The sequence below is a fragment of the Rhodotorula paludigena genome (genome assembly GCF_050403205.1).
Source record: "Rhodotorula paludigena JCM10292 DNA, Rt_paludigena_JCM10292v1_ctg22, whole genome shotgun sequence".
In the NCBI taxonomy this organism is placed as follows: domain Eukaryota; kingdom Fungi; phylum Basidiomycota; class Microbotryomycetes; order Sporidiobolales; family Sporidiobolaceae; genus Rhodotorula; species Rhodotorula paludigena.
This window is the reverse complement of record NW_027481436.1, coordinates 147,292-171,272: the sequence shown is the minus strand read 5'-3', so window position 1 is coordinate 171,272 and position 23,981 is coordinate 147,292. Positions and strand designations below refer to the sequence as shown.

The window sequence follows — 23,981 nt, the reverse complement described above, 5'->3', positions numbered from 1 at the left end:
CGATCGCGACAGCGCCGCGGTGTCGGCGTCTTGCATGTCCTCGTCAGCGGCCCTAACTGAACGCTGCGAGCACCGCGAGCCTGCACTGACTTGACCGGACATGGTCGCGTCGAAGAGAGGCGGACGTGCTTGAGGACCAGGTGCAAGGCTGGGCGAGTCGCCCTCAAGTGTCTGTCGACGCTGAGACACAGGTCTGCGACGTTACGAGGCGCTTCGGGTGACTAGGGTCGTAGCGGAAGTGCCGAGGGGGACGCGAGGCGGTGCAGACGGACGAGGCGAGAAGGCGCAGAGGCCTGCCTCAGGCGAGGAAGGGGGGTCCTCGCTGTGCACGCTTCGACGACGCTGAGAGCACGAAGACAGACAGGGAAAGAAGGCCGGAAGAGGACGACGAGGAGAAAGAAGCGGAGACAGGCGGACAGACGGACGCGAGAACATCTCCCGAGAGGGGGGAGCGGGGCGCTTGGACCCCGAGAGGCTTACCTCGATGTATGTGAGAGTGAAAGCTGCGATGCCACTGCAAACGGCAAGAGAGACGCCAGAGGAAAACGACAAAGACGGCCGTGCAAAGACCGTCGACAACAGACTGCGAAATAGCGAATAACCCCCTTCCTCCGCTCGCCCAGCCTGTGCACAAGAGAAGCCCAACTGAGTGTCACGCCTATAGAGTGTTCAAGGCGTCAGCAAAGCGGAAGCCGCGGAAAGGGCGAAGCAGAGAGGAAAGTGCGCGGGAGCGGCCGACTCACCACATACTTGAGCTTCTTGCGGTCGGCGTCGTCGCGCTCGAGGTACTCCTTCTCAATCAAGCGCTCGATGGACTTCTTGACCATCTGCGGTGTAGGCTGGAAGCGGTGCGAGAGCTGCCGAATCACCTCGTTAACCAGGTCGATGTGCGCGAGCTGCTTGCGGTCCTTCATGATGCGCACGACGCAGGCCTGTGCCAGCAGAGCGGGGAAAAGGTCAGCAAATGTTCGAGTGATGGTGAAGAGCGACGGAAAGTCAGGTCGACGCACATCGCACTGGGTGTTGCGCGCCTCGTCCACCTTGAGCTCCGTCTCCTTACGCTCGGCATCCGTCTCAACCTTTGCCGCAATCGTCTGAATGCGAATCTTGGCGAGCGGCGCCGTGAAGAGGTGGTTGAACGAGAACTGGTCCGTCTCGGCGACGTCGCGCCCGCGCGGGTGCTTGGTCAGGACCTTGTACTTGGCGCACGCGAGCGTCTGCAGCGTCCGCTTGAGCTCGCTCGCGACCATATTCGTCGAGTTCGAGATGTCCTGTGCGAGACCGAAGGACGTGAGCTGACGCTGCCGCCACATTGCGTGGAAGAAACCGCGGCATTGAGGCCAGTACGCACGACGTGGCTCAGCTTTTCATCCTCGGCGAGACCCTCGAAGAGCGCAAGGACAACCATGGCGTACGTCGAGATGTTGAGCTCGTGGCTGCGCGCCTTGAACCGCACCTTGACCTCGACCTGGCCCTCATTCGGGAGGAACGTGAGCTTGCGGCCCGAGTGCTTCTGGTTGTAGAACGCTTCGAACGACGCGATGCCGTCTTGAAGGATCTTGGGCAACGTGCACGCCTTGTCCTTGCCGGCAGAGGGCCAGACGTTCGAACCACAGACAATCGGTACCATGTCGAACGGCGCCTTCTGCGAGGCGCGACGAAGGTCAACGGCATGCGAGGACAGCACATGGCCATAGTGGGACGTACGACAGTCGCGCGGTCCTGGAAGCGCTTGTACTCTTCGCGCATGTCTTCCGAGACCTTGACGTCCTTCATCATGCCCTCTGCCGACTTGGTGAACTGGGCGCCGGCCTCGACCTTGAACTTGGCGAGCATGCCGCGCTCGGCGTCGTCCGAAACGGAACGCTGGTTCAGCAGGCGCTTCGAGAGGTGGCCGTTGTAGTACTTTTCGAACGCGTCCTTCTCGGTGAGGAAGCGGAAGAGCGCGACCGACTTGTTGAGCACCTCGTCGACCTCGACCTCGGTTTTCTGCACGTGGTCACGACGTCGTCAGCAGGGGGAGCAGGTGGATGGTAGACGTCGTGAAGTACGCACGCCCTTGAGTCCCTTGCGCAGGTTGTCGTCGATGAAGAGCGAGATGAACTCGGGAGACTTGCGGTTCTCGTTCACGAACGTCGAGAACGCCTGTGCAGAACACGAACAAGGAGAGTCAAGCTCGTGCGCAGGGCGCCAAGAGCCGACTCCGTGGTTGCAACACGCACATCGTTGATCGCCTTCTCAAACGCCTTGTCGCTCCCGAACGCGCGTGCGAGGAGCGTGTCAAACTTGTCCTTGAGGTCGAGAACGTTCTGCACCCAGTCGAGCGCCGCCTTGGTCTTAGCATTGAGCGGGCCTGGCGCCGCCGCTCCTGGCTTCTTCCCAACTGCTGCCGCTGGCGCCGCCGCCGCTGCTGCACCACCCTCGCCCTCGGGCGCTGCGGCGTCGTCGGCCTTGCCCTTGCCTTTGCCCTTGGCATCGGCGCCGCCCTCCGCCGCCGCACCGGACGACGAAGGTGCAAGCGCAACACCCTCGTTGACCTGCCGCCCGACGGCGACGATCCACGCCGCGACGCCCTGCTGGAGCACGGTGTGCCCGCGCCCGACACGGCCAAAGAGCGCATACATGAGCTTGAGGTCGTCGATGCGCGAGTCGTGGATCAGGGTCGACAGGCCCGCCGAAGGGTGCTCGAGGATCGAAGAGAGGTGCGCGTCGATGAGGACATGGTCGAGGAGCGAGAGGAGGAGGGGCTCGGTCGAGGGACCGAGGTACGACTGCGCGCGCGTCTGCTCCTCCTCGAGACGCCGGTTGATCTGCAATGCGGTACTCGCGGTCGTGTCAGCTCATGCTGCTTGAGCGAGACAAGGGTAGCGGAGGACGCAAACGCACCCGCTGAAGGAAGCTCGGACAATCACACTCAATCAGGAGCCTCGCCGACTCGCGTGCGTAGAACTCGCCCGTCTGCTTGAGGAACGCCTGCTCGAACGCCGTCTTGTACGGGCTCTCCTGCGCGCCGGGCGGGCCCTCGCCCATGACGGTGCGCTGCCGCGCGTTGGCCGCGCTCGCGCTCACGACGGGCGAGCCCGACCCGGTGCCCTGGCTCGCCTGGACCGGGAGCGGGACCGCGCCCTCATCCGTCAGCTGCGAGAGGATGTCGACGGCGCTGTGGATCGCCGAGCGCGAGACGACTTCGCCTTCGCGCTCGATGCGGATCACGGTCAGGAGCGTGTGGATCAGGTGGTGCGCGACGGTCGAGGGGTCGGCGGTCGGGCGCTGCGAGGGCGCGACGGGCGCGGCGTTGCTCGTGCGCGAGGAGGCGGCGGAAGCAGGAGGCTTGGGCTGCGTCGAATAGAGGATGACGTGGTGGAAGAAGAGCGACAGTCCGAGGTTGAAGACGGCGGGAATTGCGACCGAATTCGTGTAGACCTTGTCCTGTGGGATTTCGGAGGGTGAGCGCCGCCTATGCAAGCGAGGCGCAGATTGCCGGACGCACAAGGTACTTGAGCACGTCTCGCAGCTTGCTCATGCACGCAATGTGGTCGTCCCACACATCGCGCAGCTTGTCGAGGAAGAGCTGTCCCGCGGCAGCAGTCGCGACATTCTCCGTCGCGACCGCGCTCGTTCCCGCTGCGCCCTGTGCGCCGCTGCCGGAAGCGACGGCGGTCGAAGTGTGCGGAAAGACGGGGACGACCTTCTCGCGGGTTTCCTTCTCGAGGTGCGACGAAATGAGCTCGGCGACGGCGTTGTAGAGGAGGTGGCCCTGCCAAGTCCGACCCGGTCAGCACGAGCTGTGAGCGCGAGAGTATGTGGCTCGCACCTTTTTGTGCAGGACAAGGTTGTAGGCGTAGCGGTACGTCTCCTCAAACGAGAGCTGCGAGACGTTGTGGTGCTGGATCTGCTGGATGGCCTCCTTGAGGCGCTCAAGCGTGTCCTCCATCGGCTCGGCTTGCTGTGAACGAGCGTGTGAGCGTCAACGTTCGTCCCATCGGTACAGATTGCGCTCGCACAGCCCAGGGGAGGCGGCAGGGACGCACCTTCCTGGGCGCCTTGACCCTCCCCGTGCCGCGCATCATGGGCCGCCGGACAGCCATGGTAGTTCAGATCGGACTGCGCTTGTCTTCCCTTTAACCGGAGGCTGCGACGCGGCGGGAGAGGCGGTCGACGACGGGAACAAGCGATGAGCGGGTCGGCGGTGTGCGGGTGTGCGGGCTGCGCCGAGCGTGTTGCCGGACTTGTGCAGCTGCTTGCAAGTGCTGGCCGCAGTTCACGCGGTCCTTTGCTGAGTGCGCCAGCTTTGGTCCTTCTCAGCCTCGTCGCTCGCGGTGGCGCTTGCAGCTTGACATCCGGCGATTCTCGCTGCACCCGCTAGAGGGATCGAGCTACGGTGACCTCTCGCTGTTGCTCGCTTTCGACGGCTTCTAGCTGGTCCCAGCCCAAAGCCACGCATTGCCGCCTCTCGTCTCCCCACTGCTCGCTCAACCGTTTCCGAACTCGTGCTCTGGCGTGTACTGCGCTCTTCTAGACGTCACATTGGCACGTCTCTCGAGCCATGGTCCTCGCTACTTCGCGCAGCGTCGCCAGCACCGCTTTTGCTTGCTCACCTGTTCAGGCCGGCCTTCCGTGTGGGCTTCGGCGGGCACCACATCCTCTTTGAAGGTATGCTGCTCCCAGGGGTGCTCAACACTCATCTTTGCTCAAGAATCAGACAGGCGATGTCCTTTACCAAGCCCCATCGCATGCTCAGAGGCCGATCTAGCCTGCCTGTTGCTGCTCTGCTTCCCGCCCTTCACGGTCTCGGTGTCTGCAGAGCAGTGCGCCCCCAGCGTCAGTACGCAAGTGCTGCTGTAGACTGTGCTCCCGTCAGAATCTGCCAGGTGAGAGCAGTGTGATGCGATGCAACGTGCGAGTGCAACACCAGCCCGCCCCACCTGTCTACCTCGCCTCGGCCGCCTCTTTCTCCAGTTCCCGCCTCACAGTCTCTTCATTCTCCCTCAGCTCCCTCTCCCGCAACTCGTCCTCCCCCCTCCTCCAGCTCGCCCTCCACCCCTCCTCCCCACTGACCTCCTCCCCAACCGCGTCCCACAGCCGCTCAATCTCGGCCCCATACGTCGCGCGCGCCTCGGGCGTAAACACATGCACGACCAGCGGCCCCGCGTCGAGCAGCGCCCAGCCGGTCGCGGCGTCGGTGCGCGAGGGCGCGGCGGACGAAGAGCGCGAGGCGGAACGCGAGGCGCGCGACCGCGCGTGCTTCGATGGCGCCGGCGGGAGGCCGTGGATCGAAGGGTGCGTCGAGGGCGGCGCAAAGGGGAGGTCGAGAGGGGACGAGGGGTCCGTTGCGAGCGAGGCGAATTCGATCGGATTAGAGGCGAGCTGCGGAGCGCGAGCAGGGAATGCCTGGGTGTCAGTTCTCGGAATGCGCAGCGGAAGCTCCGCGTAGCGAGTGGAACGCACGTGTCTCCGCACGCCTTCTACCGCACCACGGATGCCCCTCTCGCGCCCCGCCTTCAAGCTCGCGACAACGACCCAGTCGCACCAGCTCCCTTCGGGGTCGGCCTCGCGCGCATGGATGTACACGAGCGAGTGCTTGTCGAGGAACGGCGACGTCGAGAGGTACGCGTGCAGCGGGTGCAGCGGCAGGGGGAGGTGCGCGGGCGCCGGAGTCGGGACGGGCGCGGTCGCGAGGGGCGCAGAGTCGCGGGCGGCAGAGGAGGGTGCAGAGGGCGCTGTTGCCGGGTCTACGAACCACGGCAGAGGGCTGTCCGTCCGTTGTGGCGCAAAGTGGGTGAAGGAGCGATGCGCGGCGATGAGCTCGACGGCGAGCGGACAAGATCGCGGGCGCGTGGTTGCGACTGATCGTACTACACGGTTTGTACTACTCCGCAGCATTGTATACGGTGCGCGTCGAGCGTGTCGGGACGATTGCGCAAGTGTCTGGACGAAGCTGCACCGCCGCGAGAGGCGAAGAGGGCGAGGCGGACGTATAGCGCGGCTTTGGATAACGGCGCGCGCAGGAGGTGCACTAAGCTGCTGTGTACGGCAAGCTCGATCGCCGCAGGCGGGAGCGAGCGACAGGAGATGGGCGCAGGAGCAGACGCGGCGCGAAACGCGGAACGAACAGACGAGCAAGGGGCGCCGGGCTCCTCCCTTCCAATGACTAAGTCCTTGATACGCAGTTGGCACGACATTGCAATACACAGATTCAATTCGAACTCGACTTCGAACCCGCTCACTTGGACTCCTTCGCCTGCTGAATCACCTCGTTAGCCGCCGCGAAGCTGTGTGTGCACCATGCTCAGTGGGACAGCGCTCTTCGAATAACGTGGGACATCGCACGCACGCATCTAGGCCGGCCGGAAAGCCGCAATAGCCCATCACGTGGAGGAGGCATTCGCGGATCTCCTCCTCGCTGAGTCCGTTCTTCAGGCCCATGCCTACGTGCGACTTGAGCTGGCTGATTTTGCCCGTGCTGGCAAGGATACTGTGCTCCGCGCCTCGATCGTTAATGAGGTTTGTCCTCTGAGGGCATGGAAGGACCCTTGTGCATTGGGACGTACGAGATGACAACAAGGCTTCGGTACTTGCGCTCCAGCCCCTCCCGGGCCCAAATCCCGTCGAACGCGCCACGAAGCATGTACTCGAAGCCAGGTCGGGCAAAGTCCGACTGTGCCGCAAGCATCTTGTCGGCGTTGCCCTCACGCGACATGCTGTCGAGCTGCCGAGCATTAACCACAGGTCAGTCAGTGTTTGTGCGCGCGCAGGAGCATCACGAAACAGAACGGTGGACGCACGAATGCCTTCGAGTTGTTGAGGAGCTTCTCACGGGCCGCCGAGCTGGCAGAGTCATTCGAAGACATGTTGCGAAGGGTAGCAAGGCCAGAAGCCGACCGCGATGCAGCGTCTAGAGAAGCAGCGAGGTGCAAGACGCGCGCAGGAATGCAAGCAGAGCAAGGTGAAGCCGTCACCGGTGCATTGTCCTCTGCGAAGCCTGGCCGAGTGCTGTGGAGGTTGTGGAGGTCAGGGGGCAGCCGACAGCAGGGCGAGCAGGCGTCCGAGCACACGGTTACAGCACACAGCGAGGTGCCCGACGCCGCTTGTCTGCGCACTCGCGTCGTGCGTGACGACCGACAGACGAGCGAGAAATCGGACGGGAAGGACCAGAAACGAAAGAGGAGCGAGTAGAGCGGCGCGAGCCTGCATCAGTGGTGATCAGGACATCAGCGCTGCCGTACATCGCTGCACACAGTGTCCACGAGCGCAGGGGTTAAGGCAGACGTGCGAGGTGCACGCAATCTGTGGCGCACCGCCTCGGCTGCCGGCTGCCTCATCGCCGACGACGCTGACCTCCACTTCGGCTTCGCCCTCCTCCTCCTGACCACCGCACTCACGCGCACAAGCACACGCACGATGTCTCTCCCGCGCCTCGTCATCGTCGGCGGAAGTGGCCGCGTCGCCCTTGCCTTCTCCAAAGCGGCGTCCGCCAGCTATGCCATCACGTCCTTGGTCCGCTCCAAGGACCACTTCGACGCCATCTCGAGCACCGGCGCCCACACCAAGCTCCTCAGCATCGAAGACGCCTCCGTCGAGCAGGTCCGCGCAGAGCTCGAGGGCGCAGACGCCGTCCTCTTCTCGGCCGGGGCCGGGGGAAAGGGCGCCAAGGAGCGCACAAAGGCCGTCGACGAGCTCGGCGCTATCAAGGCGAGTATGCGACGTCCTCTCGACGGTCGAGTGGTGAAACCGCGCTGTGGATTGCGGCGTTGACGCCTCGTCCTTCTTCTTCCGCGTAGGTCTTCGATGCGCTCGACCAGCTCACTGGACCCAAGCCCTACCTGGTCCTCGTCGGTGCCATCAACACGCGCGATCCCTCGAAGCCGCCGCCCTCGCATTACGTGCGTTGCGCTGGTCTTCAGCCCTCACCGCGCTTCGCGACCTTCGCAAGGACACGATCGTCCGTCATTCGCGCTTCCGCTGACCCCACACATGACCCTGCATCGCAGACTCAGGAGGACATTGACCAGTCAAAGAAGGTGCACGAGTCGATCGGCGCCTACTACGAGTGCGTCTTTGCCTCCTGGTCCTGCTTCAACCCTTCCTGCCCTCTCGCACACATCGCTCTTCTGCCGAGCGCGCGCATTAGAATCTTGTCAATCTTGTCCACCTCTACCACTGTGATTGACCGCCTCTTCGATTGTCGTGCAGCGCCAAGCTCGCAGCCGACCGCAACCTGTCGAAGCGCACCTCTTTCCCCTGGACCATCATCCGCCCGGGTCACCTCCTCGATGACGCCGCGACGGGCAAGGCGACCGCTGGCGTCACGGGCATCGGCGGGGTCACTGTGCGTTCCGCCTTCCTTTGCTTCAGTCACTTCAGGCAGGACCAGGCTCTCCTCTCATTGGCTGACTAACTCGTCCGCGAACGCCACAGCGCGCCGACGTCGCATCGGCCATCCTCGCGCTCTTCCGCCTCTCACCCTCGGACCGCAAGAAGGCGAGTGGGCTCGCGCTCGATCTCGTGCAGGGGACGGACCGCGACGCCCCCGTCGAAGAGGCGGTCAAGCAGGCCGTCGAGAAGGGCGAGTCGAGTCTGAACATGAGTCTCGAGTGAAGCACTGGATCAGGAGCAGTAATGCATGTACAGAGATATACAAGCGCCGGAGATTGCGGGTTGTGCGATGCGCCGACGCGATACCTACTGGATGTGCGCCTCCCCTGCACCAGTCTGCTAAGTCAGCTCGGTGGCCGAAGTGATGACAAGCGAGAGAGGAGCGAAACGACAGGGGGACGCTGCGCGAGCACGCCATCCAGATGAGATGTCCGAGGTCCACCAAGGAGCGCCGACAACCTCCTGCACTGCTCCACTCTGTACTACGGTGCTCGTCTGTGACGCTCGCAGAGCACACTGAGCCGCGCACGCACGCAAAACCGACCTCGGCGACGGACAGCGCCTCACTCCCTCGTCGCCGCCTCTTTCGCTAACCTAAGCACCGCTTCCCTCGCGCTCCCGCTGAGGATCGTCGTAGAGTGCTGCCGCGATGACGGCCTCTACGGTCAACACGGCCGACGACCGCACCATTCCCGCCAGCTCGGACGGGATCTTGCCGCCCGCTAGCGACGGGCGAAGGTCGGACGCTGGCGCTGCGACGAACGGCCCTCCGTCCTTCTCTGACGCACCGGCAGGGGCAGGGGCAGGGGCAGAAGGAGCAGGAGGAGCGCACCCGTCCAAGACGCGGCAGCGGATGGACAAGCTCAAGGACAAGGCGCTGCGGTGGATCGACTACGACCCGCAGGTCGTCGAGGCGGCGAGCGTGAGCGAGACGCTCAAGCGCGCCGTGCACGGCACGCAGCCCGCCAAGGCTGCGGGAGCCTATGTCAAGCGGCTGTTCCCGTTCACCCAGGTGCGTTGGGGGATCCTTCGGGTCCGAGAAGGTCCCAGGACGTGCTGACCATCTTGCGTGCGTGCAGTGGATCTTGCATTACAACCTGCGTTGGGCCCTCGGCGACCTCATTGCTGGTATCACTGTCGGTCTCGTCCTCGTGCCGCAAGCCATGGTGCGCAACTTGTCCTAGAATGCCCTGAACGAGAAAGCTGACCCTGTCGACACGCAGTCCTACGCCCGAATCGCCACGCTTCCGCTCGAGTACGGTCTCTACAGCTCCTTCGTCGGAGTCTGCGTCTACGCCCTCTTCGCCACCTCGAAGGACGTGACGATCGGCCCCGTCGCCGTCATGTCGCTCCAAGTGGCGCGTGTGATCCAGCACGTCCAGGACAGCAACGGCGACCTGTACTCGGCACCCGAGATTGCGACGGCGCTCGCGTTCTTGTGTGGGCTGATCGTGCTCGGCATCGGGCTGTTGCGGCTGGGTTGGCTCATCGAGGTGCGTCCAACGGACGTTTTCAGCTGTCTGCGGGATGCATTGCTGACGACCGCTTCCTCAGTTCATCCCGACGCCTTCCATTGCTGGTTTCATGACCGGGTCTGCGCTCAACATCGCCGTCGGCCAATTTCCTTCGCTCATGGGTTTCTCGAGCAAGCTCAACACGCGCGCCGAGACCTACAAGGTCATCATCAACTCTCTAAAACACCTGCCCGACACGAAGCGCGACGCCGCATTTGGCCTCACTGCGCTCGTCTTCCTGTACATCGTCCGCTGGGCACTTCAGCGGGTAGAGCGCCGCGCGCGTAATCCAGTCGTCAAGCGCCTCGCCTTCTTCGCCCTGACGCTCCGCACGGCCTTTGTCATCATCTTCCTCACCGTCTTTTCGTGGGTCTACTTGCGCAACAAGGACGAGGCCGACTATCCGATCTCGATCCTCAAGACGGTCCCGTCGGGCTTCCAGCACATGGGCCAGCCGAGGCTCCCGACGCACCTCCTCAGCAGCATCGCGCCCGAGCTGCCGGTCTCGACCATCGTCCTGCTCCTTGAGCACATCGCCATCGCCAAGTCCTTCGGTCGCATCAACAACTACAAGATCGACCCGAACCAGGAGCTCATCGCCATCGGCGTGTCCAACATGGTCGGCACGCTGTTCGGCGCGTATGCCGCAACGGGCTCGTTCTCGCGCTCGGCCATCAAGGCCAAGGCGGGCGTCAGGACGCCTCTCGCTGGCTGGATCACTGGTCCGTCCTATCGCCGATCCTCTTCTCCGCAATTGACCGCGGCTGACTCGGCACTCTCGTGCTGCAGGCATCTGCGTCATCGTTGCGCTCTACGCGTTGACGGATGCGTTCTACTGGATCCCGAACGCGGGACTGTCGGCCGTCATCAGTAAGTCACGTTCGCTCACCCGGCGCATGTCGTAGCGACACTTGCGGCCCTCCGCTTGCCGATGGACAGAAATTGACTTCCTCTCCTTACAGTCCACGCCGTGCTTGACCTCATCGCCTCGCCGAAGCAGGTCTACGCCTTCTGGAAGGTGTCGCCGCTCGAGGCGCTCATCTTCGGCCTGGCCGTCCTCGTCTCGGTCTTCTCGACCATCGAGGTCGGCATCTACACCTCTGTCGGCGCCTCGGCCGCGCTCCTCCTCTTCCGCATCGCCCGCCCGCGCGGCGCCTTCCTCGGCCGCGTCCGCATCCGCCCCGACGTCTACCCGAACTCGCCGCTCGAGCAGAAGGACAGTAGCGAGAACGTCGCCGGGTCCGGCTCGGTCACGCCCGCTGCAGGCAGCCGCTTTGGCATCTCGCGCGACGTGTACCTCCCGCTGCTGCCTGACGGCGTGCGCAACCCGCTCGTCCAGGTCGAGGCACCTCCTCCAGGCGTCATCGTCTTCCGCTTCGAGGAGAGTCTGTTGTACCCAAACAGCAGCTACTGTGCGTTTCGGCAACCTCCATTTCTTGCGCGGACAGACCCGCTGACCCGCTGACTACTCCCCCGCAGACTCGGACATGATCCTCGAGCACGCGCACAAGCATACCCGCTCGGGCGAGAACTGGGACAACGTGCCCGCCGGCGACCGCCCGTGGAACAATCCTGGTCCGCTGCCGTGGAAGCGGGGCAAGCAGGAGCCGACGCAGGCCGAGCTCGTAGAGGCCGAGAAGCCGCTGCTGCGCGCTGTCGTGTTCGACATGTCGAGCTGCTCCAACATTGACACAACCAGGTACGTTGTATTCCTTCCCGCAATAGCTTGTTCGAGCGGTGCTGACGGTGAACTCGCCGCAGTGTGCAAAACATCGTCGACCTCAAGCGCTCGCTCGAGCGATACGCCGGCTCGCAGGTCCAGTTCCACTTTGCCAGCATCCTCTCGCCTTACATCAAACGGTGCGCAGCGACTCACCATCTGCTCCGTCAACCTCGTGTTGACCCTTGCGTTTCTCGGATTGCAGAGCACTTCTCGCTGGCGGTTTCGGTACTGGCACCGGCTGGACCGGCCCCGAGCGACCGCTCGAGATTGCGCCCGTCGTCCAGTCCGGCATGGAGCCCGTCATGACGGAGCACGCGAAGCGACTGCAGCGCATGCACTTCCAGCGCCGCATGTTTGGCTCGCCCGCACCTGGCACGCCGCAGAAGCTCGATGGCGACGGCGACGAGGTCAAGCCGCATCTGCCGAGCAGCCCGGAGGAGCGGCACGACCAGCAGGTCCGCCAGGAGGACCTCGAGGCGGCGCTCGGCGCCGTACAGCAGGGCGTGCACGTCGGCGGTCACGCGTGGAGTCACCAGGTTCCGGGCCACGAGAGCGCACATCTCGAAGCACCGGTTGTCTCTGCCCTCTTCCCTCGCTTCCACCTTGACCTGACGTCGGCAGTCGCCGCCGCTGTCGGCAAGGACGATTGGTAGACATTCCCTCTTTTCATATCGCAGCATCACTATATAGCGCTTCTTGTCGTCTAGATATTGTTGTACCGATCTTACCACACTTCGCATCACTCGCAACGAGCAAACATGTTCGACTAGCTCGTCCGCAGCAGCAGATGCCGGCTGGAACTGCAAGCTCCGCCCGCCTACCTCTTCTCTGCTCGAGCGCGGCGCTTCCGACGCTCTGGGGACGTGCGGTAGTATGTGTGGATGTGAGCGAGAGCGTTGGTGGGAGCCGCTGGCGCTCAAAACAGCCGTGAGCAGGACCTGGAGCCTAGCCACCCACATCTCCTCGAGGAGGGCCCAGACCGCCTCGCTCTTTGGCGCGGCGCGTAGCTGACGGCTTGAGGAGCATTTTCGACGAGCGCAGCGGAAATTTGGGCAGAGGTTCCCCTTTAGCCGGTGCAGGCCTCCGGGACAAGCGAGAAGAGGACGATGGCGTTCGGAAAGAGCTCCGTTCGTCCCATTACGGCTCGATCCATACAAGCAGGTCTTGGTGAGGTCGTCAATTGAGCTCGAGAGCATCCAAACACTTTAATTCGCCGAGAATCCGCCCTTCGACCTGCTTGAGAAGGTCATCCCACCCTGCGCGGGCCAGCCGCTGCCACCGAACTCGCACTCGCCGTGCGTGCTCAGCGTCAAGAGCTCGCACAGCCTCCGTCGTACAGTGACACGCTGCAGCGACTGCTCGCGGCTGCGAGTGAGGTATGGTCCGTTGGCTCCGAGCAGCGCGACCACTTCATGCCTCGCTCCGCCCGACCGAGGTGCTGGACAGCGGTGTGTACCGCCGACTGGTTGAGCTCTTGAATCGCCTCGAGGAGCGGTGCTGTATCGGGGACTCGGGAGGGGCAGACGAGCGGTGGCGATGGGCCGGTGCAAACGAGCGAGGACAGCGTCGGGCAAGGTGGAGCGGTGCGTGCCGGCAGAGAGTGGGCGTGCGGAGCTGCTGGGAGTGTCGCGAGCACGCGCCGGGCGAGACGAAGCGGTCCGGGGTAGAGGGAGGAGGACAAGCAGGAGGCGACGCTGTCCTCACGGGCGCATGGTCGCTCGCTCGCTCGCCAGTCCGCCATCCCGTCACCTGCTCACAAGCTCTCGAGGTCCAGTCAGAGCTTTCGAAGTGAGTCGAAGGCGGCGCGGCGAGCTGCGAGCAATAGGGCTGGATGCGAGACGCATTGATTGTTTCAGGACATGTATGAGCTAGCAACAGCGTTTGGACAAACCCTACAGCACGTATAGCGACACACCCGGAGCCCTCAATTGCCAAGCGGGTCAAACCCGATCCCCCCGTAGCCCGCCAAGAACTGGTTGAGCTCGTTCAGGTCGCCCAAGTCGAGCGTGAACAGCGCCTCGAGGTTCTGCTGTCCCTCATGCAGCCCTTCGCCCGTGACGCCGGCGCCTTCTGCGCCATTAGCGTCCGGATTCGGCGTGAAGAGCCCGCTGAAGGTAGGCGAGGCTCCGTGCGAAGCGGGCGAGACACTCTCGCCCACAGTCCCGCCGGTCCCGTCGTTAAGCGCATGCGCGAGCGAACCAAGCGGCGCAGCAGCAGCGGAGGGGGCGGGCGCCACGCCCGCCACAGCGCGGAACATGCCTGACACGGCCGAACTATAGCGCGCCGGTCCCGTCTGCGCCTGCGGCTGCGCGCTCGTCGTCGGCGCGGTAGCTGGGACGCTCTGCGCGCTCCCGGGCGTCCACGCGAGCGAAAGGGGCGGCGCCTGCGGCTGCGCGCCCGAGGTCGACATGGCCGCGAGCGCGCTCGCGGCGTCCATCTTCTGTGCGGGACTCGCTCCGTCGGTCACGGACGAGGCGGGCGCATACTGCCGGAAGAGACCGGCCTCGTGGTCGAGGTGCAGATCAGCGCGAGCGATGCCGGCAGCCTGATCCGAGGCGAGCGAGTCGAGCGGGGTCGAGGTCGCCTGAGCGTAGATGGAGCGGTGCCAGCGCTCAACGATGGGCCAGATTGTCGCAACGTGCTGAAGGAGCTCAAGGGAACTAGCGATGCGGGCGGGAGCGTCGGGAGCGCGTGTGGGGCAGACTGCGGACAGTAAACGTCAGCGGATGTGCAAGACCGCGCGAGCAAAGCTGACGTACGCCAGGGACAAATGCGGAGGTAGCTGAGTATGGTGCCGGCGAGGTAGATACAGAAGGCGCTGCAATTGCGAGCAGTCCGCGTCAAAATACTCGCAGCAGAATAGGCGGGTGGACGGAACGTACAGATGAGGCGTCATGCCGCGCGAGGCGGGGCGCACCCCCGTGACCTCCTCGTGCAGCTCGACAATGTCGAACGCGTGCTCGACGAGCTTGCGCGCCATCTGCGCCCAGTAGTCGACGCCGTCGGGCGGGACGACGCCGTTCACCGCGCTCGCGGCCGTGTCGCCCTTGTTGCTTGGTGCGAGCGCGCGAATCATCTGCGGAAGGTACGCGCGGCGGACGAGGATATTTATCGCGTGGTAGTCGACGAAGACGCAGCCGAAGCCGAGGTCGAGGTGCTGCGTGCGGTACGCGAGAAGATTGTTTGTGCTCCACTTTTGCAGCGGCGAGAGCACGCCGAGCCAGGATTGCAGGCTGCGCTGCGTATTGAGGAGGAGGCTGCCGGGCTGCCATGGCGGGATCATCGTCTCGTCGTTGCTGGCGCTGCTGCTCTGAGAGAGCGCGCGCGCGGTCCGGCCAAAGATGCTCATGACGGTGAGCAATGCCGCAAGGAGCGACATCTCGCCCGGCACAGTCGGGTTCTGCTTGGCGATGGCCGAAGTCGCGCCGGGAAAGTACTGCGGCGTGCGCGACTTGACGCCGAATGTGAAATCCTGCTCCTGCGACGGCAGGGGGACGGGCATCGCTAGCGGGTCAAATACGCCCGTCGCGGACCCGACGGTGCCGAGAGCGTCCATGCCGAGGAACCACCAAGTGCGCCTGCGCGTCTCGTTCTCGATCACGCTCGCGCCGGGCACGTCCTCGTGCAGGTTGAGCGCCTCTGCCATCTGCCGCGCCATGTTGGCAAAGAGTTTGGAGCGAAACGCCGTCCCGTTGCCAAAGTCGTGTATGCCGAGGAGGTAGAGCGCCTGCACGCGATCGATCGAGGGCTCGACGAGCTCGGCGAGGATGAGCGCGTGCGCTTTCGAGGCGTAATGTTCGGCTGCGCGAAAGGGCGAGCCATGCTTGGCGGCGAGGCTCGGCGTGAAGCGGGCAGAGATGGCGAGCATGCTGAGGAGGAGGAAGGTCGAGACGGATTCGGGGCGCGTCTGCAGCTGGTGCAGGAACGAAGGGCGGTGGAGGAAGCCGAGCTGGAAGTACGATTGAAAGAAGTCTGTCAAAGTGCACGGAAAGCGTCAGCGTCGGCCTGCCGAAAGGAGGGCCCGCCCGCATCCCGAAGGACATCGACTCACTCTCGCACGCCTCAATGAGCAATGATGGCGGCGGCAACACCTCTCCTCTCGCGCCTTCGTCTTCCCGCTTGACGCCCGAATACAGCGCAGGGTACGACGCCCTCGGCGACCAGGAGCTCGACGGCGGGCTTGGCGAAGCGACAAAGCCATCACGTGCGGGCACGCCCGCGCCGCCACCTCCGCCGCTCGTGCTGGCGAGACCACTGCCGAAGGAGCCGTTGTGTGAAGCGCCCGGACCGGTGTACGAGGTGCGGTGTGCGGCGGAAAAGGAAGGAGGCAGACCATCCTCCTCGTCCAGTCGCCGTTTGCGCGCTCGCGGCTGTCGCGCATTGCCCTCAAGTCAGCGCCTCGAGAGTGAGTGCAGTACACGAGAGGGAGAGGGAACCAGGACGCACGACGCGATCATCCGCCGCCTTTCCCTTCTCGCCCCTCACGCAGTCGGCTTCGTGGCCCCTCGCTATGCACGCCTGGCACGGCAGGTCGCCCGCCTCGTTCGTGACGCAGCGGACCTTGCCGCGTCGGCACCTGTTGTACCGAAGGAGGGGAGAGAGAGCAAGGGTCGTCAGCCGCGGGTCAGGATGCCGGACTCGCGTGTGTGTCGCCGAGGCGAGGGAAGCGCAGCAGCGCCTGCGAGTCGGAGCAGCAGCAACCGACAGCCGCAGCGCAGCGGTCTATCCGCGCACGACGCGCCCAGCGCTGGCCCGCACTCCGATCGATGCCGCAGCTGCCCGCCGCCGCGCGCGAAAGAAGGCCGTGATTCCCGGACCGGGCGGGCCCCATCTCCCGCCCCATCTCTCCGGCACGTCGCTCGACCCGCTCGAGCGCTCCTTCGCGCCAATCGATGCCCACCGAGCCCTCCACCGTGCAGGCCGAGCCGCGTGCGAGAGAGCGGGAGGCCGGCCGGGGATGCGGAAGCGAAAGCGCGCGGGACTTGCCTCGTGCACGCGGCGGCGACGCGCTTGGGCGCCGACGCCTGCGGCTGGGTCAGCGCGAGCCCTGGTGCGGCGGGCGGCGGGGCGGGCGTAGGATCTGACGACGAGGGAGGCGCGGGCGGAGGAGCCGGCGGCGGTTGCTGGTGCTCTTGCGGAGGCTGAGGCGGGTGCGTCGACGCGGCGGATTGGCTCGACGGTGCAGGCGGGGCAAAGCCCAGGCGCGCAAGAGCGCTCTCTGGCGAGCCTGCGGGCTGCATCTGTGCACGCGCTCGAGGACGAGAAAGAGAGGCGAGGAATGGGGACGGCCTTCGCCCGGAGGGACGATCGCCGTCTGCCGCGCCGGCGCGTCGGCAACGGCGTCCCGACCCTCCCCCTCCCCTTCTACAGCAGAACCCGGCCTCTCGCATCGGGTGCAGGGGAAAGAGGGGCACGGCAATTGTATGGCACAGTCTACAGTCTCCACCACTTTCAGTCCGTCGCCGAACCAAAGATGGCGAACCGCCGCACGAGCGAAGGGCCTGCCCGCAAGAACCGCGTCAGCCCCGCACCGCACAAACACGCGCACGAGGGGGGTCCAGAGGAAGGGCAGAGACGCACCATACTCCTGGTACGCCTGGCGGTCGTGGCAGTACGAGTAAAAGTCGGGCGTCGACGCGAGGAGCGACCCGCCGAACCAGACGGCGTACCGCTGCTTCTTGTGCGAGATGACGTTGACGTCGACGCCGGAAGACTGTGCGTCGGACGAACTCAGTGTGAGCCTTCGCTATGTTGCGCCGCGAACGTGCAGGACTAGGCCATTGAGACAGCCCCGTCCCAGGCGGGCCGGCACGTGATAGACGAAGAGACGCACCCGCATGTGGCTGCCGCTCGAGAGCTCGCTCGCGGCAATGCGCTGGTCGACGATGCCCTTCAAGTCGCGCTGGAGGCGCCTGCCGAAATGGTCAAACATGGTCGAGCCGCCCGAGAGGACAATGTTGCTGTAGAGGCCGCGGCGGACGTCGATCGGCGACGTCTGGATCACCTGGTCGACGACCTCTGGCAGCGGCGTCAAAAAGTCGCTCGAGTAGATCTCGGGGTTGAAAAAGATCTCGGGCGCGAGGAACCGCTCGTAGCCGACGTCGACAGAGTATTTCTGCGCGCGATATCCGAAGCCGTGAGCATTGCGCGGTGCGTCAAGAAATCGGAGGAAGAAGACGCACCCGCCCAGTGACGGAATGCTCGCCGTCGTACTTGGCAAAGAACTTTTCGGGCTCGCGGTCGTACTTTCCAAACTCCTTGACCATGTCGCCGCACACGTACGAGTAGTCCTCCTTGATCTTTTCCGCGACGCGCAGCGAGTCCTCGGGCGGGATCCCGGCCTCGTTGCGGTCGCGCAGGAGCTGCTGCACGAACGACGAGATGTCGCGTCCGGCGATGGGGATATGGCGGATCGCAGAGCCAATCACGTAGCCCTCGGCCTGTCGTGCGCGCACGCGGGTCAGTGTCCTTGTATCTGCTGCCACGGGGGACGCAGGGGACGCACGACGGGGATGACGTGCGTGACACCGTCGCCCGAGTCGATGACGGTGCCGGTGAGGGTGCGGTGCTGCACGTTCTTGCTCGTCCACGACGCCGCGAGCGCTAGTACGGCCTGGACGGCAATGTAGAGGCCCTGCACGTTGAACGACTCGAACATGATTTCGGCCGTCGCCTCGCGGTTCTCTGGCGGGTTCTGGGGCGGCTCGGTCTGCCGGGGCACGCGGATCAGTGCGGTGCACATTACTGGAAAGAGATGGGCACAGCGCACGAGGAGAAAGTGGTGGTCCTCGGGCTCGGCGCGGAGGTACTTGAAGATGCACTGCTCCCAGTAGCGCTCCATCTGGTCCCAGTCGTCGATCATGCCGTGCTTGATGGGGTAATTGACGTTGTACGTCTTGGAGTTTGCGAGGGCCTCGTCGCCGATGAAAAAGTCGAGGTCCTCGATGCCGCGCTTGCTCGAGAGGTGGCCGCTCGACGACCCGAGGCCGGCGGGCTTGGACGGGACCGAGGGCCCGCGCGAGCCGGCCGAGGGACTGCCGCGGGTGGCGATGCAGGTCGGGATGACAAAGGACGGGTCCGAGTTGCCGGCAAAGCTGTGGGCGCGGGAGGGAGCGTGAGTGAGGCGAGTTCGGGAGCGATAGCGGTGCTGCGGGCGGGGGTGGATGTTGGGGGAGAGGGCGCGGGGGGAGAGGCGACTGACCCCATCTTTGTGTAGCCCGTGCCATTGTCGAGCACGACGGGGGCCAGGCGCGACATGTTGCGGTGAGGAGCGAGACGGGGCGGGTGCTGATGAGGGGGGACCGAGGGGTGCGCGCGAGGGGACGCGGGTCAGCGGGGGGGTTGCTGTCGGGTTCAGGTGGGCTGTCTACGTGCTCGCAGGCGAGTGGGCGGGGTCGCAGGTGCGCTCGTGCGGTGTGCGGGGTGCGAGGTGCGAGGTGGGGAGCGGTTGATGACGAGGGGAGGGACGAGTGCCGCGGTTGCGCCTGTGCGAAGGCTAGGGGCAGCTGTGCGGGGCTTGTGTGTGTCTCTGGCACACTCTCGCTCGCGCTGTGCTCGGTCGCAGCGAGTGGACGAGAGTCGACGGCGTCGTCGTCCTCTTCGCGGCTTGACGCTCGTCTGCACCGCCGACACCGCGCACCCTCGCTCGGGCGGGACAAGGACGGCTTGTACTCACTTGACAGCTCACTAGCTACATCTGCGAACCAGTCGCGCACCGCTTCGTGCTGTTCTCGGCCATGTCGTCCTGGCTTCCGTGGGTCCTCAACAAGGCCGTCCTCGTCTCGACCAGCGTCCTCCTCGGCGCCTTCTTTGTCCACTGGCTCGCAGACCACCCCCTCATCTGGGAGGGCCCAAAAGTACACTCGGCCGCAGTCTCGGCCGCCCTCCGTGCGTCGCTCTCCTCTCTTCGCCCCTGTACTCTGGCTAACTCGCACCAAGTGCAGGCTACTACTCGCACATCTATCATGCACCGCCCTTCTACGGCCGCACCCTCGGCGGCCTCGCCGGTGTCGCCCTCGGCTCGTCCCTCCTCAAGCTCGTCCTCAACCCCGTCCAGGGCCTCCTCTTTGACGGCGCCACCTTCAGTGCGTCCGTCTTCCTTGCTCCCTCCAGCCGACCCCTGTCCGTGACTGACGGACCGCTCGCTCGCCCCCGCACCAGTGCTCCTCGCCTCGGCCCTCGCAGTCTACACCTCGAACGTCCTCGCCGCGCTGCGCTACCTCCCGCTCGACGCCCTCGCCCCCGGCTCGCCCTCGTCCCTCTCGGCCGCGCACGCCCTCGCCGAGAACCTCGGCGGCGAGGTCCGCCTCGTCGAGGCGCTCCAGTCCGTCGCCGCGTCGCACATGATCATCGCCGTGCGTCCTGCCCCCTGCCTGGACCGCTCTTGCCGATTCCGCGCAACTGACCTTCGCCGACGACGACGACGCGCAGGTCTCGCTCACGGGCGTACTCGCGCTCCAGGGCGCCCAAGGGTGGGCCGAGCGTCCCTCGTCCGCGGGCCAGGCCATCATCCCCGCCGCGGGCGTCGTGCCCGCGACGCAGACGGCGCCGGTCCCGGTTCATGGCGAGAAGGAGCCGGAGAAGGGGGCGGCGTGAGGGGCGCATGGGTGGAGGGTTACGTTTCAGTGCAGTGGACTCTTGTTCCGGTCTGTTGCGGACGTCGAGAGAAGGCTTGTATCATCCTTGCTCACCGTTTGCCTGAGCTCGCTGACAAGCCAAGTGCTACCTTGTGTGCCTCGCACTCAGCTGATGTCACTCCTGCTTGAATCGGAGCCTGATTCGCAGCTCCTTGCCCGATTCCCGCTCATGTGGCCGTTCACTCGAAGCACAGGACCCGTTTCTATTTCGACAGACGACAGAGGCGTTTAGAGGGGTAACCGAGACAAAGACAGACAGACCAAGACGACAACCGACCAGGCGGGTGGGCAACAGATGAGGGGAAACACAACATTCAAAGAGCGTACTGGAGGGAAACCAGTTCGTACTGGCTCGCACGCGCGCGTGCCGAGCACGCTCAGCGCAGCTCGACCTGCGCCGGCTCGACGTACGCGATCCCTTCGACCTCGCTCTTGCTCTCGGTCTTGTCCATCGCGGCGCCCCCGCCGAGGCTCCCGTCCTCGCCGAGCGCGAGGATCTCGTCGTCGCGCTCGCGCGCGTCGCCCTCGTCCGCGAGCTGCTCGAACCGCTGGCTCTTGAGGTCGTGCTCGGCGATGTACTTGCGCGGGAAGAGGTAGCTCAGGGAGAGGTAGAGCGTGATGGCGAGCGTGTACGTCAGGACGAACGACACGTAGAACAGGTTGGTGCCGATCTTGGACAGGCCGGGGAGCGGGCCCGACGCGATCTGCTGCGCGAAGCCGGGGAGGCAGGGGAGGAGCGAGAGGATGGTGGTGACCACGGCGCGCCAGTTCCAGCCCTGTGTGGCGAGGGAAGTCAGAACCGAGCTGATAGCGGGCTGAGACGCTCCGAGAAAGAGGGGCCGGCTGAGCCAGAGCTCAAGGCTTGTGAGTCGATGGACGGCCCTGCAGGGGCAGTGAGAAACACGGACGTACGCGCGCATACCAGTACCGGCCGAGCGGGTTCGAAGTGTAGATCTGTGAGATGTCGATGTTGCCCTTCGAGATGAGCCAGTAGTCGGCGAACAGGATGCCGGCGATCGGTGCCAGCCAGTAGCCGTACTGGTGGTCATTGGCAGGCGGGGGAGAGCGCGCGAAGGCGAAAGTGGAGGGAAGAGCGTGTCAGCCTCGAGAACTTTGCAGGCAAAGGTCCACGGTAAGCAGACTCACGCCAGACAAGACTGTAGAAAGGCATAGCACAGATGTGAAAGTTGGAGGACGCATGAGCGAGAGTTGGAAGAGAGCGGCCGGAATCGAAGATTGGGAAGGTCAGCCGCCATTGATGGACTCTGCGCGACACGACGGAAAGGTCGTTGTGGCAGACGCACACGTGATGAACTTGGCCGCCGAAGTCAGGAGCTCTGCGTGCTCAAAATGTCAGGGAGCGTTAGGCGGAAGAACATGGCGGTTCACCTTACTCCATGGCACGATGGCGACGCCGAGCAGCGAGCAGAGGAACTGTCCACGGCGGATTGTGAACCAGCTGTTCGAGCAAGAGGACAGGCTAGTGAGTCGCCGTCTTCGGAAGAAGGACGTGGGCGAACGCGACGAAGAAACGGAACGCGAAGTCCAGGGTGGATCCTGGCACCGTTCTCGACGGGGTTGAGAAGCAGATGGAAACGCACCGAGGGAACAGTGCACTCAGGTCCGAGCCGAACGGCAGGCAGTTGGTCGCGAGGTTGACGCCAAGGTACGAGAGCGCGATGAAAAAGGCCGCCATGGCGACGAGGAATCGGGCGCCGCGATTATCGTCGTACTGCCGCAGAATCAAATCTAACGCGTCCCACATGTTCCAGACAGCCTTGCCAGTCATGTTCTTAGCGGCTGCGGCAACGAGAATGCCGTCTGCAAGCGAAACGGTCAGCAAGACGAAACCTGACATGCGCCGGTGACGCTGACAGTTCCGTCGATCTGGGAACGTACACAGGCACGGCAGGGCACTGGCGAGCGGGTACATGATCATCGTGGACCAGATGGCATCGCGCGGCTTGGTGGCGTAGCGCGTCATGTCTGTCAAGTCGGCGCGTCAGCTTTGCTCGATGATCACTCCTCCCGGCATTGCAATAGTCACGGCAGACTCACCACCCTGGTTGACCGTGAGAGAGCTGGCTGCTCCGAGACCAGCATTGAAAGACCTGGCGGCAAGCCAGAGGTAGGAGTCGTGCGACATGGGCGTCGACACAAACTCGCTGATACGCGCGCCGCCCGTCTTGACCATGAACCAAATCAGAATGCCGTGGAAGGTGATAAAGACAGTAATTGACTTGACGTGATAGAAGTATCTGTCGGGGTGGAAGGAGGGGTAGACGAAGGAATTAGTGTCGCAGCGCGTTAGTCGTGAGAAGATTTGAACGGACTTGAGGTCGCGTGCGTGGAAGAACGTCATGCCCTGCTGGACCAGCATGAACATGAAGAATGAGGCGGCTTGGGTGGAAGTCTGGTGGACATGAGTTGATAAGCTGCCAATGCCGATGGTCAAGCATCGAAGCCAGACGCACAATGCTCGCGGACGCAGGCAGCGCGTTTGGCAACGTGCGCCACTGCGGCCAAATTGCGCAGATCCCGACCCAGACACATCGCGAAGCGTACCAGGCGTTCACTCCCTGCGTAAGAGGCGGAAGCGAAAGAGTCAGGACACGGATCCAGGCATGTTGGACCAAGCATGGCACTCATCAGATGATACAGACAACGGCTGCGGTGCGCCGGAGGTCAGTCTCGACGAAGGACATCGCAGAAGAAGCAGAAATGCGCCGCACCCCTCATGCCGACCGCCATGTATGACCCCCACATCCCGTAGGCGGTACGAGAGAAGACAGGAAAACCAATGTGGTAGCTGAGTGCGGGAGCAGCGGTCAGGACCTTCCTCAAGGAAGGCTGCGAGACACGGCTGAACGGAACCGCCAGGACTTGCCGAGCCGGTCCCCGACCATTGAGGACGATAAGTGCAGTGATGAGGAGGTGGGAGGTTGCCAGTGTGAGCCAGCTGTAAAGGAAGCCCAAGAGCGTCAGAACAGGGAAGAAGGGGCCGCGATGGGGCCGCCAGGACGGCAGAGCGCGCTGCGGCTTCCGCGACTTCGGCTACGATCGTCCCAGACGTACGCCACGACGGGATCGAGGCCCAAAGCAATGACACTACTACCAGCCGTCCATGAACCGGCGCCTGCGGCATGTGCGCACCTGTCAGGGAGGTCAGAACGGGTCAGTCAGGACGTTCGGCCCGCCGTAGACTCGCGCAAGGCAATTTAGCCAGGCGCGCTCAGCTCTCTAGCAGCAGCCATTGCTCAGGCGCGTGTCTGTATCCTCAGACAAGGGAGGGTAGGTTGCGGCCGAGGGGCGGCCCAGGAGGAGGACGAGGAAGGATTGACAAGCCGTCGTGAGCCTACTCACCAGAAAGCGGCAAAGGTGGTGCTGCCCCAGATACGCTCGTGCTTGGGCGTTGGAGCGAGGTCAAAGTTCGACCACTGTCGAAAGCGAGACGTGGTCAGATAAGAAGAATCCGAAGGGAGACAGACTTCGCAAACCTGGTGCGTCTCGTTCGGGTCAGTCTGCTCGTCGGGCACTTCGATCTTCTTGACGAGCCTTCGGAACAAGGACATCGTGCGCAGGAAGTGAGGGTTGAAAGGGCAAGGAAGCGAGCGAGAGACGGCGATAAGGATGAAGAGCGGAAGCAAGAGACGGAGACGCAGACGGCGAGGCCAGACCAGGTGGGCGGAAGATCGTATCGCACGATACTCCCTTGGCAATCGAGTACGGGAA

The 23,981-nt window shown here is 64.2% G+C and overlaps 8 protein-coding genes across 8 annotated transcripts; 3 read left to right on the top strand and 5 right to left on the bottom strand.

The window, feature by feature from the left end:
• Window positions 1–652: 652 nt before the first annotated feature.
• Window positions 653–4,088, bottom strand: JCM10292_004031 (cullin family protein; the record flags this gene model as incomplete). Its single annotated transcript, XM_076649224.1, has 11 exons — window positions 653–658; window positions 744–932; window positions 1,011–1,271; window positions 1,352–1,645; window positions 1,708–1,989; window positions 2,056–2,145; window positions 2,223–2,810; window positions 2,887–3,429; window positions 3,491–3,757; window positions 3,815–3,946; window positions 4,032–4,088. 11 exons carry the CDS (start codon window positions 4,086–4,088, stop codon window positions 653–655), a joined length of 2,709 nt encoding a protein of 902 aa, XP_076505234.1.
• Window positions 4,089–4,929: 841 nt separating this feature from the next.
• JCM10292_004030 (uncharacterized protein) lies at window positions 4,930–6,851 on the bottom strand (the record flags this gene model as incomplete). The annotated part of the gene is made up of 6 exons (XM_076649223.1): window positions 4,930–5,367; window positions 5,449–5,752; window positions 6,228–6,272; window positions 6,335–6,475; window positions 6,552–6,709; window positions 6,786–6,851. 6 exons carry the CDS (start codon window positions 6,849–6,851, stop codon window positions 4,930–4,932), a joined length of 1,152 nt encoding a protein of 383 aa, XP_076505233.1.
• Window positions 6,852–7,401: 550 nt separating this feature from the next.
• JCM10292_004029 (uncharacterized protein) lies at window positions 7,402–8,598 on the top strand (the record flags this gene model as incomplete). Its single annotated transcript, XM_076649222.1, has 5 exons — window positions 7,402–7,692; window positions 7,782–7,883; window positions 7,992–8,050; window positions 8,194–8,329; window positions 8,419–8,598. The coding sequence occupies 5 exons, from the start codon at window positions 7,402–7,404 to the stop codon at window positions 8,596–8,598; spliced, it is 768 nt and encodes a 255-aa protein (XP_076505232.1).
• A 427-nt stretch (window positions 8,599–9,025) lies between these two features.
• JCM10292_004028 (SLC26/SulP family anion transporter) lies at window positions 9,026–12,266 on the top strand (the record flags this gene model as incomplete). The annotated part of the gene is made up of 9 exons (XM_076649221.1): window positions 9,026–9,388; window positions 9,456–9,542; window positions 9,600–9,869; window positions 9,931–10,612; window positions 10,680–10,760; window positions 10,853–11,302; window positions 11,370–11,589; window positions 11,652–11,750; window positions 11,816–12,266. The coding sequence occupies 9 exons, from the start codon at window positions 9,026–9,028 to the stop codon at window positions 12,264–12,266; spliced, it is 2,703 nt and encodes a 900-aa protein (XP_076505231.1).
• A 1,271-nt stretch (window positions 12,267–13,537) lies between these two features.
• On the bottom strand, window positions 13,538–16,853 carry JCM10292_004027 (Zn(II)2Cys6 transcription factor; the record flags this gene model as incomplete). The annotated part of the gene is made up of 6 exons (XM_076649220.1): window positions 13,538–14,316; window positions 14,373–14,431; window positions 14,496–15,585; window positions 15,665–15,983; window positions 16,060–16,189; window positions 16,600–16,853. The coding sequence occupies 6 exons, from the start codon at window positions 16,851–16,853 to the stop codon at window positions 13,538–13,540; spliced, it is 2,631 nt and encodes an 876-aa protein (XP_076505230.1).
• Window positions 16,854–17,064: 211 nt separating this feature from the next.
• ARP3 (actin-related protein 3) lies at window positions 17,065–18,870 on the bottom strand (the record flags this gene model as incomplete). Its single annotated transcript, XM_076649219.1, has 7 exons — window positions 17,065–17,114; window positions 17,194–17,326; window positions 17,447–17,728; window positions 17,796–18,053; window positions 18,119–18,322; window positions 18,383–18,707; window positions 18,815–18,870. The coding sequence occupies 7 exons, from the start codon at window positions 18,868–18,870 to the stop codon at window positions 17,065–17,067; spliced, it is 1,308 nt and encodes a 435-aa protein (XP_076505229.1).
• A 479-nt stretch (window positions 18,871–19,349) lies between these two features.
• Window positions 19,350–20,208, top strand: JCM10292_004025 (uncharacterized protein; the record flags this gene model as incomplete). Its single annotated transcript, XM_076649218.1, has 4 exons — window positions 19,350–19,500; window positions 19,557–19,697; window positions 19,774–19,967; window positions 20,044–20,208. 4 exons carry the CDS (start codon window positions 19,350–19,352, stop codon window positions 20,206–20,208), a joined length of 651 nt encoding a protein of 216 aa, XP_076505228.1.
• A 418-nt stretch (window positions 20,209–20,626) lies between these two features.
• Window positions 20,627–23,821, bottom strand: JCM10292_004024 (uncharacterized protein; the record flags this gene model as incomplete). The annotated part of the gene is made up of 15 exons (XM_076649217.1): window positions 20,627–21,025; window positions 21,162–21,287; window positions 21,396–21,406; window positions 21,554–21,586; window positions 21,644–21,708; window positions 21,851–22,070; window positions 22,149–22,235; window positions 22,308–22,507; window positions 22,583–22,662; window positions 22,724–22,828; window positions 22,913–22,917; window positions 22,982–23,058; window positions 23,325–23,402; window positions 23,613–23,686; window positions 23,747–23,821. The coding sequence occupies 15 exons, from the start codon at window positions 23,819–23,821 to the stop codon at window positions 20,627–20,629; spliced, it is 1,635 nt and encodes a 544-aa protein (XP_076505227.1).
• Between the last annotated feature and the right edge of the window lie 160 nt (window positions 23,822–23,981).